Below are 13,850 nucleotides of genomic sequence, written 5' to 3' on the forward strand. Positions count from 1 at the left end.
TAACAATTTCATTAAATTTCTTGAAATTTATTCTTTATCATTAAAGTTTTCTTTCAGTTTATTTTTTTTAATTCTTTTAATTTATCATATCATCATAAAGCAATAAGGACCATCCTTTCTTATTTTTTAAAAGCATTTTTACAAAATAATTTAGGTAACGTTATTTTTATTTAGATAACCTTTTTCAGTGATTTCAGATATTTGTCCGTCATTTGGGACAATGTGTGTTGCCTTCCTTGTCTTCGTTTCGATCGTTCCCTTTTTCTGCAGGATATTTAACAACTTCCATTCACTGTGTGGTGCCCCATCACTTTCTTTTCCATGGAAAGTACCATCATTTTTTGTGTAACATTCCGATATTCATTCTACTTTTGATTCATTATTCTTCAATTCTCTACTTATATCTGTAGGATTGTAAAATAATTTGATCTATTTAGAGTTGGTCAGTGGGTCCGGAAATGCTCTCCTATCCTGAGTTCATCCAAGAATTGCCCTTGGGTGAAGACTGTCGTTATGAATTATAAGTTAAATTAATTAATCAATAATCAAGAACCAATGGGAAACCATTCGAATTTAATTAAAATTTTAATAAGAAAAAGCAAAACAAAAAATCGAAATATTCAATCAGCAAAAAAAAGAAGAAGAAAGTAATAAAACGTTAGCAGTCTTGCCATTTCCGCTCAGATACTTCGCGATGCGTAGTAGCTTCGAAATTTTATTTGGCGCGGGTTCTTGTACATTTATCAAGTAATCCTAAATTTACCTCTGGAGTGTCATCAAAATTTGAGCGATTGTTTTGATTTTAACGAGATGTTTTAATGAGTTGTTTATTTATTTATTTTCCTCTTTCACTATTATGGCTAAGGATTTAAAAACACATTTGAGAATTTTATAACTGTGTCTTTAGATATTTTGAGAAATACGATATTCTTTTTACGAAATAACTGGCGCAGTTCCTTTTCAATCGCTTTTGCCACTGAAATATAAAACTATCTTCGCTGTGAATCGCATCGTATTATTTTATTATTAATAAACTGGTTAAAGTAACTAACAGACAAATAGACTGCAGAATGGATCTTTTGTCAATGAAGGGGACAGTTGCTTTGTAAATCAAATTAAAAAATGGAACCTTTATAAAAGAGAAATTTTTTTAAATCCAGAGTCGTATTTTTAAGTTTTATTATTCCAATTATATGCCAATGCTTGTCAAAATTACTGCTTAAGAGGATTTATACAAAAATATACAAAAAAAACAGTGAAGATTTATACAAAAATGAAGTCAGCTTTTCCCTCGGAATGACAGGAGCATTTTTCGGACACTTCTACCCTCTTCCATCGTCCGTGACACTGGGGGAAGGCAAGGTATGTGAATCGGGTTGGCTTGTTCTCTACCCCGTGACCCTGGCATCTATAACCGAGGTGTTTTCTCATGGCTGCCATCTCACAGGATACGCATGTTCTAGACCCCACCTCAAGCACCGAAGACACTGCGTTGCCCAGGCTCTCGCACGTCTTCTTGGATTTGGTAACTTCGAAAACCACGCAGTACCTGCAGAGAAAGAGAAAAGATTTATGTAACAGGCGTAGTGAATGGTGCAGCAAGGGCTTGCCATTACTGTTCGCACCTATGTAAGCAAGTTCCAGGGGACATGTGATACATTTATGTATTAGAGTTTAGTAAGAAGCAAGAAGAATGCATATGGTGCTCAAATTTGTCGAAAGTACTTTTATAAAGAAAATTTCGTCAGGGAATAAAAGACATTACACAATTTTTATTTTCTCGTATACATAGTATAGAAAAAATATAATAATCGTCAAAAAATTCGAACGATATTTTGATGAATCTCCACGTTTTAGATCTTCCGGAGTTCAGAAAACAAATTTTTGAAAAATATCCGTCTATCTGTCTGTGACAAAGATTTAAAATGTTTATTTGTTAAAGATAGAGTTAGTTCTATAAAACGTTTATTTGTTAGAGAAACAAGGAATTATGGAACGAAAGCATTTGCATCCAGAGTGTTCCAACTAGCATATCTCAATGAATACGTTCAGCGGAACTGCACAGATGGCAAAAGAATGTTGATTGCTTCTCAAGATGTTTTTCTGATTCGATATATACGTACGAATGGGTTTTAGCTTATAGAGGCGAGGATGCATTGAATGAGTGGGAGGAAATGATGGGATTTTTCCAGATATTTGCGTCCAAACATAACTGTGACTTCACAACAGATTGATTGTGGCAGAGATTTTTGACCAGACATGAGTTCAGCGGATAATCAGCTGCAAAATTTTCTTTAAATTCAAATTTCTGAATAGAATGAGCCCATATCTGGAAATTGCAATTAATAATGTGCAATTGTGTGTCTAGAAATGTAAATAAATATTTATAATAAACTGAATATTTAAGATTATTTTTCTTGTTACATGAACATACTTCGGTGCATTACTCAATTATTGCATGAACAGTGCATTAAATGAGAAACCAACATTGAGCTTTTCTCTCACTGTGCAAACAAGATAGAATCTCTCGTATCCTGCACCCACTTAATCGACAATACTTAAAATAATCGGACTATTAAAGATATGAGTTTTAATCTAAATTATGTTTATGGTTAGAAAAAGGCAGGTTCGTGAATAGGTGAACAGACTCTCACCAAAGTTAATTAGTGTTTATTCTCCATTCACCTCTCACTTACAAAAGTTGGTAAACTCATCGCCTTCATCCCCTTCCCCACTTTCCAATTATGCATGAAAGTTACTGACAAATCATGATTCACTCAAGTAAGGTAAATATACCCTTCCAATCCATTATGGGCCTTTGAACACACACAAGTGAGAATCTTGCGCGCATTCTAGTGTCTTTCACTATCCAGATATGGCTTTCTCCCATTCTGCATTTAAGTCCATCTCGTGCCCCAGCTGTTGAGCGGCATCTATTTCACTCCTACTATTCCCAAACTCAAAATTGTTGCAAACTTCATCTACTATCTGAGCAATAAATGCCAGAATAATTACTAATTGGGGTCTTTCAGGAAACTTGCTTGTCTAGAACACTTCAGTTAAGCACTAGTAACCCGACTGCGTTCTGTTGAATCAGAACCATCCGCAACAGACATTCACCAAGGTAACAAGCTTCCTCAGACATCCTTTACTGCCTAAGCAGTTCGGAAAAGTCTCACTTTCGGCTTTTGTAGAAATATAAACAATTCCGGCAATTACCACCCAGTCGCTATCTCAATAGCAAGGTGCTAAATTGCCATTCCTTGGGGGCTCTCAATTAAATAAATTTCCAATTATGTAGACAAAAAAAAAAAAATCGTATAATATTTGGCTTGAGTTTGCACTCCTGTGGGTAGCTCCTCAGAAACACAAACTAAAAGAAGGGAAGAGAAAAGATCCCTGGTTTCTTCGGGATTGGGACACCCGTACTCACTTAAAGGGGATGAGCCCTTAAGAGGCTGAATAGGAGGAACGAGATTAACTGGAAGTGAAATAATTCTGTTTCTCTCGCATTCTTTCTTCATAACGACAAGTACGAAGTCGGAGAGGGCCAGGTGAACTATAAATCCGACCCACCTCAAGAATAAATGGAACCGGACGCCGCGACAGCCCAGGCGAGAACTAAGATTGAGTCTTAAGGACCATCAAGGGACTGTGTAACCGCTCGGTCAGGAAGCGCATTTCGTCATCGGTAGGGGTTAACTAATCTCCCAATATTTTTGTACCCAACAGGGTGGCAAGAACCAACCATAGGCCCTGGAAAAAGAGCAAGATGAGGATACAGATGATCAATAAAACTACTTGAAAAGAAACAGAAGAAGGTCGGATTACCGTAAAGCTGGAAGGGTTTATCAGCAATTAATGTTATGAAGTTTCATCAATACTGCATTTTCAAAATTCTAGCGATCATCTTTGAATAGAAATACATTCGAAGTTATATCTTATCACATTACAAAATGCTTAACTTTTTTTATAACTTTAAAATGCTTGTTTTCTGAAAAATGAAATTGCTTGTCTTTGCGATAACTTCGAATAATCAGAATAGTTTCCGATTTTCCCGTTTCATGTTGGCCGACAGATCGAGAGACGGAACCAATGGACCTCGCACGTTGCAATTTCTACAGGTGTTGCGACAAAGCATAAACAGGTACATTCAAGAAATACATGTTCATTCATTCGGCAGCGATGAATTCTAGGATGAAACAGTATTGAAATAATGGACTCACTCTTTGCTGTTTTCCTCCTCCGGATCCTTTTTGTATTTCAGGCGCAAGTTGGTGCGGATATCTTGAGTGGCATTCAAGTGCCGGATGCTTCCGTAGGTCGCCGGCAAGATCATTGCGATTTCTGAAGAAATGAAAGCAATTAAGCAAAGCAAAGTAAAAAGTAATTAATTGTAATTGTAATTAAAATAAGCAAAGTAAATTAAAAAGTAGCAATTGTAATTAAGGTAAATAAGGTAGTTAATTGAAAGAAATTAAAAATATGGATATAGATGTTGATGATGAGGAAATCTCTTCTCTTTCCGAGAATAAGGCCTTACCAGTTATCCTAAACCGAACAGAAAAGTCTTCTCGGGACCTTCAACACACTAATAACAAATTTAGATAAATCAAAAAAAAAAAAAAAAAAAAAAGAGCATTTATATTAAACTACTGTCTGAATATTTTGAACCACATTATGAAACCAAGTCGTTACATCTATTCTTCCAAATCAAGCTGCCTAATAGCGAAAAAAAGAAAAAAAAAAAAAAGAAAAAGAAAAAAAAGATGAATGATTTACCAGCTTAATAATCTACTATATCTAAAAGCAAATGTGCTTCAAGTGTAGTTTAAGCAGGGGTGTTTGTGGGACCCCAAAAAATCCCCGGAAACTTTTACGGACTTACTACCGACATTTTGGAGTTTCGAGAAGGGGCGGTGGAGAAATGAAAAATTACGATTATGAAGTATTGAATGACCTAATTAAAAAAGTTCAATGAATTACTTTTTTTGCAAAATTAATAACCATTAATTTTGCAAAATTGAACCCAGGTCACGTGATCGTACATCTGGTCGAACGAAGTCTCTCCCTTTTTTTTCTGCCGCGCCTACTTGCCGAAAAGAATCCAGAAGAGAATGTCCGAGAACCGGGGGAATGAGTCATAACTCGCAATAAGGAAAGAACAAAAAAGAAGTTTTTTCCCCCTTTTCACGCATTATCACTGCCTTTGGAGAAAGAAAGGAAAAGTTTTCACCACACACACTGACCTTGCGTTTTCTGCTTTCAAAGCAAACAAAATTACCCAGATCAAAATAAATAATTCATTATTATTCCTACTTCCTTTTGAACGACGATCCCCGGAATTTCCGGGTATTGAAGTTCAAAATCCCCGGAATTCCGGGGTTTCCCCGGAGCACAAACACCCCTGTTTAAGGCATCGTGTTCCGGTGCTTGCTTCAAAAAAAAAAAAAAAAAAAAAACAGGCTGTCGAAAATGTAATGCTGAACCCATGCGCATTGTCCAATAGGGAGGATGTGAAAAACTCCTTTGGCCAAGAAGTGTAATGCTCCTTTGGGCGAAAAGAAATAATTTACTGCGCAGACATATTCAAGAAAAACAAAAACTCAGATCAAAGCCTCGAATCAAATATTCAATCAGAACTCAAAACTAACCAAAATCGTAATGAACCCCCTTCCAAATCATCAGATAGTTTAAATGAGATTATCTTTACTGGAATTTTAAAAGGCTATATTGTAATATTGAAAATATGAGCACCCTAGCTAAAAACTTCAGAGCAGCAGATAATCATTTCCAAAATATCCAACTTTTCACACAAACTTTAGGATATTAGAGCCCAAACCAATCTGATTCTAAAATAGCAAAATCAGCGAAGGCGATGCAAGTTCTGATACAAAACCCACACCACATGGGAAGTATTCACTAATTCAAAGATTCAGTACTGACTAGGCAACTCCCCCCCCCCCCCCCCGCAAATTTACGATTTCCACAAATACTGCTATGATAAATTGAAATTTTTCCTCCTTTATTCGTACTTTATCTCAAAAATTTTTACTCTAAATTTAAATCTTCTTTTTTTCTTTTCTCCTAAAGCTTTTTTTTTTTTCTTCGCCTAAATTTCATTTTCTGTTCCAATGTCTGATAGGCTAAATGCCTTCACATTGATGTGGTTCTGAAGTTTGAAGAGGGTGAGTGCCAGCTCAAGTGTCATCCTCATAATCAGATCATTATTCAAAATTATGATGTTCATCCTAAAATAGTGCTAGGGTTGCTTTAAAACGGGACGTCAATATATAACTAAGCTAAAACTAAACCATTCCAAGATGTAATAGCTTTAAGTCAATTTGTATTTCCCTATATTATGCAAATGGAAACCCTATTAGGAAGCCAATGCTCTTAATTTCCACTTACTAAATTACTTTTCTGCCTAAGCTTGATCTTCTTTCCGCATGTGCATCACAATGAAATTTAGGTGAATGCATCCTCAGAAACATTTGTTTTTAGAAGCCAGTTCTCACCTAATTCTCTTTCGGACTCTCCCGTCCACTAAGGCACTCTCTAAGGAAGATGTAGTGGCTTACCTCTGTTGGCCTTGACACTGGTTCTGGACTCGCAGTGGGCTCCGAAGCAGCTCCTTTTCTGCAACAGCTCGGGGCAGTTGCGTCCTCCGTTCTTGGCATTAGCGAGCACGTGACGCTTTCTGGTCATAGTGCCGGTGCCACAACTCGCGCTGCACTCAGACCATGGTCCCCATTCAGACACCTGGCAATCTAGAGCTATAATGAAAAAAAAAATAATTACAGCTGACTTCCATTAAGTTCCTCACCACGTTCACTGTCGTGAGCATCACCCATGGATCACACTTTCTAGTTGTACCGAAACAATCATCTAATCAGATTACTTTTTCTCTACTATAATTAAGCGATGGCTAATAAGGGATCATCTAATCAGATAGGTGGTTCGAGCCATGGCAGTGAAAATGTCAAAACTACATTCATGTCAATAAATTAAGGATAATTCAGAGTCACGTGGAAATCGAACTCTAAAATACATATATCACCCGTAAAATGACCACATACATCTTCAAAAATCATATGCAAATTGCAGGAAGCCACCAGATGACACCGATAGTACGTCACAATGACGAGAGCGTAAGAGAGTGATGTATAAGGAATACAGGCAAAGAAGTAAAATTATTCGCAAGCGCTTTATAAGCCTTTCAGTGCAATAACCGCATAGTTATAACGCAAAGGACGCATTTGGATGATTTTTTATGTGGAAGAATTATCGGCCATCTGGAATGTGGGCATACACAGCTGGAAGTATCCGAGGAACTTGGAATCGCCCAGAGTGTCTCATCACCAGGCTTTGGCAACGATTCCAAGATGATGGTAATCTGAGTAGACGTTACAGCACAGGTCACCCCAGAGTTACAACGCCGAATGAAGACCGGTATTTAGCAATAACTACCAAAAGAAACAGACGGAGCACAGCATCAGACCTGTCTCGTCAGCTCTCTTTAGACACTGGTACAACAATTTCAAGGTAGACCGTGTACAGACGCTTAGGGAAGATTGGTCTGTATGCTCGCAGGCCTGTCAGATGTGTTCCACTTACTGCAACTCACTGTCGCCTGCGGTTAGCCTGGAGTAGAGAGCATGCATTGTGGACACCGCAATAGTGGGCTTGTGTGATGTTTTCCGACGAGTCTAGGTTTAGCTTGCCGTCTGATTCTCGCCGGACTTTCAAATGGAGAGCGCCAGGTACCTGTTACCACCAAGAGAACATCACTGAACGACACCGTTACGGTGGTGCTGGATTGCTCGTTTGGGGAGGAATTATTCTGGGCACCAGAACTGACCTTCATGCTCAAATTGGAACCATGACAGACTAAATCTATCGGGACGTCATTTTGGAACAACATGTACGTTTGTTTCGGAGCGCCTTGGGCCCAGAATTCGTGTTTATGGATGACAATGCCCTCCTTATCGTGCAAACATCGTAAACGAATGCCTTCGATCGGAGGATATCACCCGTATGAACTGGCCAGCATTCTCACTGGACTTGAATCCAGTAGAGCATGTGTGGGACATACTTGGCCGAGGAGTTGCAGCCCGTCAACCACCTCCTACATATTTACCGGAACTTCGAAGAGCATTGCTTGATGAGTCGTGTAATATTCCCCAAGATCAGATCGATAATTTGATACTCAGCATGCCTATGCGCTGTACGGACTGTATTGCATCGTCTGGGAAGACGTACTGTCTATTAACCATTATACCAACCATGTAATATTGTTTTTTTTAAATAGGTTTTTTTTTTTTTTGTAATTTGCTCCAGGGAGTAAAAAATTGCAATTTTTATTAATGATATCAAACATATAGCATCTTTCTTTACCTTTTGTTTAATTACTAGGCTTTACAAATAAGTCACATTTGTTTTGCTTCTGACTCTTTCTTTTTCTGAACTTGCATTATCTTTAATTAATGGACATAAGTGTAATTTAAAATTATTCTCTTTTCTTTCCTTCTTTATCTTTTTTTAAACAAAATTTAGATAATTTATACAGACGGTTTGATCCAATGATATAAATCAAGGTGGCGATAGTGGGAGTCCTAAGATAATAAGTATCTCATCAGCGCAAAAAAAAATATTTTGAGGAAAAAAATTGCTTCAAAAAACTTTTTTTTTTTTTTTTTTTTTTTTCTTATTGACGACATTTCTTTATTTCATCGAAGACATTACGAGATTTACTGGACACTCATAGATAAAGTGTGATACCACTATATATTCCACTATATAAAACAGAAAATTTGACCTTCCGTGGTAATCATATTTATGTATTATAAATAAATTATTTATGTATTATAAAGTCCTGTGTTTTATCATATTTATTCATTATAACTTAATTACATGTTTGTATTGTTCAATGCATTATTGGATATCTGATTAATGAAAGCGAAACTACATTATTTATATCTAAATATTTAAATTGCATGCTACTCTCACGTTTAAATATATTTCATGCACTCCGACATTCTTACGTGTAATACCTATGCGATGAATATAGTATAATAAATGCTAAAATGTTGTTTGAAAAAATTGCTGAGATATGCAAATGATTCATGTTATTATTTTCTCGTATATGAAAGATATAGAAGTATTGTAATTAAAAAATTAGAATCTGAGATTTTAACAAATCTCCACGATTTAGAGCTCCCTGAATTTGAAAAACGCATTTTTGACAATATTTATGTCTCTGAAAAACCTCAACAACACTTTCAGCTGGATGAATGAAATTTAATGCATCGTATTATCTTAGCCAATTCGTAAATTTCTATCAAATTTTGAGCAAATTCCACTCATTCAAATATAAGTTAAAACGATAGATACAAAATAAAGAGAGCTAGATGGATAAAATACACAGTTTTAACATCTTTAGCGTAGATGCCTTTTAGTTTCTGGGCCAAATCCAGCAAAAGTTGAACCGTGTGTCGTTCTGTACTTTCAGAAGCATGTAAATATGAAAACTCAAACCAGACATATGTTTTTGTGGCTATAATTGTCAACTTTTAGTTTCGATCCATTAGCAAAGTGGGTCTAAAACACAAATTCGATTTTTGAATACCATAAATTACATGATAAGGATTAATTTCCCAAAAACTCGCCCAGAATCTTATTCGTATACGTTCATGAAAAATCTTTTCAGCGTTGTATTTGGTTTTTGCGTCAGAATTTAAGTGGTATCTCCAAGGATTATTCAACAAAAAATTCAGAGCATAAAAGTAACTTTCTAATTAAAAAAATGATAATATGTTTTTATATCTCCAATTTTTATTAGTGAAAAGAATAGCAATTTTCAAAAATAAATCAACTGAAAAAATATCTTTCATCTATTTTTCATCAGAATAAAAATTTGACTGTAAGCATAGCAAAATTTCAATCAGGAACCTGCTCAGTGTGAAGCGCAGGAGTGTTAGCTGAATTCTCATGCTTTGATTCTGAACAACGGAATAAAAATTTAAGATGAAACATTTCTAGAATCAATGAAAACCTTTTGAGATTATTAATTAAATTCAAGGATAGAAGATATAATTCTATTCATTTCTTAAATGCATTGCTATAAAATCTGCATAGATTAAAAAAAATAATTAAAATTTGACAAAAAATTGTACGATAACTAAACTGATATTATTGAAAAGATAATTGCTGGAATTTTAAGGTTCGGAAAAAAATTTGGGTTGCAATATTTTCAGAAATTACAGAGGTAAAACTTTAAAATTCCTTTACTTTTTAATTAATTAAAATATTAGAAATATCACTCTGAGGTGCACATTCCCGTCCTTAAAAATGCAAAATATCAGTAGCTCCAGGTCTAACAGTCTGTTTTGTAAGACGCTAATGCATACATAATTTTCTTCGCCGTAAGTATAAACATAGAGTATGAAACCTGAAGTCAGATATTTTATGAACAAAAGAATTTTTTTTTTAATGAGGTGAAAATAGGAAGATAAACGACTAATGATCCGGTAACATAAGAATTAGTTTCAAATTAAAAAATATACATATATTTTTATTATCAGCAAAGTTCTCATAAAAGATGCCACAAAATAATTTGGTGTCTATGTTCTCACCCTACTACCGAAGTCAAATCCACTTGAAACATTCCTAAAATGGCGGTAGGCTCAAGCCACCTAAACTTCTAAAAAATTTTATTTAATAGCTTATCCCTGTCACTGGTCTAAAGAAAACTTCAATAAGAAAATCTTAGTGCTCCTGAAACGACAGCAACTCTTCTGTACGTTAACCACCCTATTATGTTTCTTTCTCTCTCTCCCTTTAGTATATATATAAGGTGTCTCTGAATTCAGGGGCCAAACTTTAAGGATAGGTAAAATACATATAAAAAGTATTTTGGGATATCAATTTGAGGTTGGAAATGAAAAGTATTGATGGAAAAAACAAAATCAACATCGATGCATGGCAGCTTCTAGCAAATGATTGGTGTACTCTTCGAAAATGCTAGATGTTTCACGAGCAGTTGTAGCAGCGACTGAAAGTTTTGCATTGAGATCCTCATCAGAGTCTGCAGGAGTTTCCTGTCTTGTTTGTACTTATTTACACGTACTTGCTCAATCTACACATTTTGTTTCGAACCCCATATTACTATATAAAAAAATGCTTCTTTATATGTATTTTACTTGCCCTTAAATTCAGAGTTGTAGGCTGAGCACAAGAATTCAGTGTATATATATATATATATAAATTAAATCCTAATTGCTTTCTAATTTTTATTTTAATTCGGCCCATATTAACTTCATTCTAAAATGTTCTCTTATTTCCTGATCCAATTCCACCTTTTTTATTTAATTAATGCTACAGAAGCTCTATAAAAATGCTTAAAACAGCGGTTCTCGCACTCTGAGTGAAGAGATAAAAAATCTGTCAAGCGAATTCTTTTAAAATATATCTATTTCTTCCTTTACCTAAATTGACACGTGTAAAGAAATCCCTATAAGAATCTCGTATATAATCATCAGAAAAAAATATTTATGTCGCTCTTTTCTCTTTTGTGTCGTGCTGTAGACTGGCATACCTCGTCGCTTCTTGCTTCTAGATAAATTATGCCTCCCGGAATGGAATAAGAGCGTAGTTTAAAATTACAAAAGTGTTATATCTTCGGCCAAGACTGTCCTTAAAAAGCATGTGTTTACATATATATATATATATATATATATATATATATATATATATATATATATATATATATATATATATATATATATATATATATATATATATATATATATATATATATATATATAGAGAGAGAGAGAGAGAGAGAGAGAGAGAGAAAGAATGATGACTGGAATTCTTGTGAACGAATTTCACTAATTTGGGAAAATCTCATTTAAAATCGTGAAAAGCTACAAAACCAGTTTTTTTTTTTTTTTTTTTTTTTTTTCAAATGGCTTGCTTAGAACGTTTCATTAAATTTTGTAAAATAAATAAATAAATAAATAATCAATTAAATTGTTATCATTGAAGGTCTCGTCAATTAACAGGTTCGTTTATATGTTTTATTTTGTTATCTGAAGCAGCCAATATTATTTCGGATTGGAAAGCAATCGCGGAACATTTAAGACAAGTCCTTGGATGAATTTATATATATAAAACGTTGCTGCATAGTTTGGGTATGAAACATGCAACGCAACGGCATATTTCTCTAAAAGGATAAATAAATCTGTACTTTTCCTTAAGTTTGATTCATAAACGTTACTTACCTCCACACACTTCTTGAAAATCATGACAGCAGTCCCCAACTCTAAGGCATGCATGGTCACAGTAGCAGGGTCTTCCCTGGTCGATGGAGAGAGGCTGCACCAAGCAGCTCCCATCCCTCCCCGAGCAGCACATTTCGGCTTCTCGACATGAACCCCTTGAGTTCCCCAGGGCCCGGCCGAGCACGAGAATCCAAACAAAGACCCACAGACGCACCGCCATCACTGCTCTCCAGGACAGGACTGGCGACGCTCTCTTCCTCAAGGAATGAGTTTTTCCTTATCTTCATTTTCTGACTTTCCCTTCATCTGCGTGTCCCCCCCCCAAGTTAACCTTCGAGGTTGCCAAAGGGAGCAAGCACCACAAGTGGTGCCAAGATTTCGCCAGATTGCGGACTACAGCCACAGACAATTGTTTCACCTCGCTTTTGAAAGTGCACATCATGACAATGCCCAGGGCTCCACTCATCGGAATCGGAGGCCAATTTTCATTTTATTTTATTTTCTTACTATCTTTTTTCAAGCGCTCTCGACCCATTTCCGGCACAAATAAAATCCCTTCCTCCTCGAGAATGTTTTTTTTCCCCTCACTCTCCCGAAGTATTTACCGCAGAAATATTTCATTTCATTTGGCATGCTCTTACTCTTTGATCCCATTTTTAAAAAAAGTTTAAAGATACAGGAATTATTAATTTAAACACCGTTCTTGTTCTTACAAGTCTTGTCTACAATTGGTTTTGCTTTTGATTCAGATCTGACATCCGTTTGTATTTCATTTTTGTGACTGTTTTCGAATAACCTTTAATAGGATTTTTAGAGTAAAAATCTTAATTTTTAGTAATTAAAATTTTTACTCTGGCTTTTTCGCAAAATATGCTTTATTAAACTTGTTATTAGTTTCTGATTTCTCAGCGAAATGCTATTAAATCGTTTAACAAGGTATTTACAAATAAGAGAATATCCCAAGTTTGTGTGTAATAATGACAACGACGAGAAACAGTCTTTTTACTGCTGTGAATCATGAATTTCTACTTAATCTGCAAAGAAAAATGAGTTTCAGATTTCTAAATGGATTTCTAAAAATTCAGTTTAAGAAAAAAAAAATTGCATTTTGCAATGTTTTTGCATAGCTATACGTTTAAAATGATCCGATACTTCGGGAAATTAACAGTCCAGCTTAGAAAAAAATCTAAATTATCTCTAAATTTTTAAGCAAAAAGCAGTAGAGGAAGCCTCTTCTATATCCGTATATGACTAGCATGGCACCATATGACCTTTTTTTATTTGTTGGTTTAAAAGTGATACTTCTGCCTACGAACTCTGAACCCTCTGATGCAATCGGATTCTGTGCGTATCCTAAAAAGGGACCTTGAATAAATTTACTAATATTTTACAATAAGATGCGAGAAGGGAAACAGAGCATTCGGTCAAGTATTTTGTAATCGGAGAGCATTACTTTGAGGGGAATGTTACGACCCATTTCTGATGAATTAAAATCTCGTATTTACAGATAAATCTGAAAAGGGCCCGCCCAGCTAATCTGTATGAACATATCTGTTATGAGAGGTC

At 35.3% G+C, this 13,850-nt stretch overlaps 1 protein-coding gene across 1 annotated transcript; it reads right to left on the reverse strand.

Annotated features, from left to right (window-relative positions):
* Positions 1-1,155: 1,155 nt before the first annotated feature.
* On the reverse strand, positions 1,156-12,551 carry LOC129988797 (somatomedin-B and thrombospondin type-1 domain-containing protein-like). Its single transcript, XM_056097069.1, has 4 exons — positions 12,285-12,551; positions 6,582-6,776; positions 4,227-4,347; positions 1,156-1,549 (listed from the first exon to the last, which is right to left on the reverse strand). Exons 1-4 carry the CDS (start codon positions 12,502-12,504, stop codon positions 1,264-1,266), a joined length of 822 nt encoding a protein of 273 aa, XP_055953044.1. The 5' UTR covers positions 12,505-12,551; the 3' UTR covers positions 1,156-1,263.
* Positions 12,552-13,850: the final 1,299 nt, after the last annotated feature.

Source organism: Argiope bruennichi, chromosome 10 (genome assembly GCF_947563725.1).
Source record: "Argiope bruennichi chromosome 10, qqArgBrue1.1, whole genome shotgun sequence".
Lineage (NCBI taxonomy): Eukaryota > Metazoa > Arthropoda > Arachnida > Araneae > Araneidae > Argiope > Argiope bruennichi.

Bases quoted from the DNA above. Each gene is read 5' to 3' on its own strand.
- LOC129988797 (XM_056097069.1), bottom strand. From the start codon at position 12,504: ATGGCGGTGCGTCTGTGGGTCTTTGTTTGGATTCTCGTGCTCGGCCGG. The intron at 6,777-12,284 runs GTAAGTAACGTT...TTTTCATTATAG, and splicing joins TTTTCAAGAAGTGTGTGGAG to CTCTAGATTGCCAGGTGTCT. The intron at 1,550-4,226 runs GTGAGTCCATTA...CTTTCTCTGCAG, and splicing joins GAGGAGGAAAACAGCAAAGA to GTACTGCGTGGTTTTCGAAG.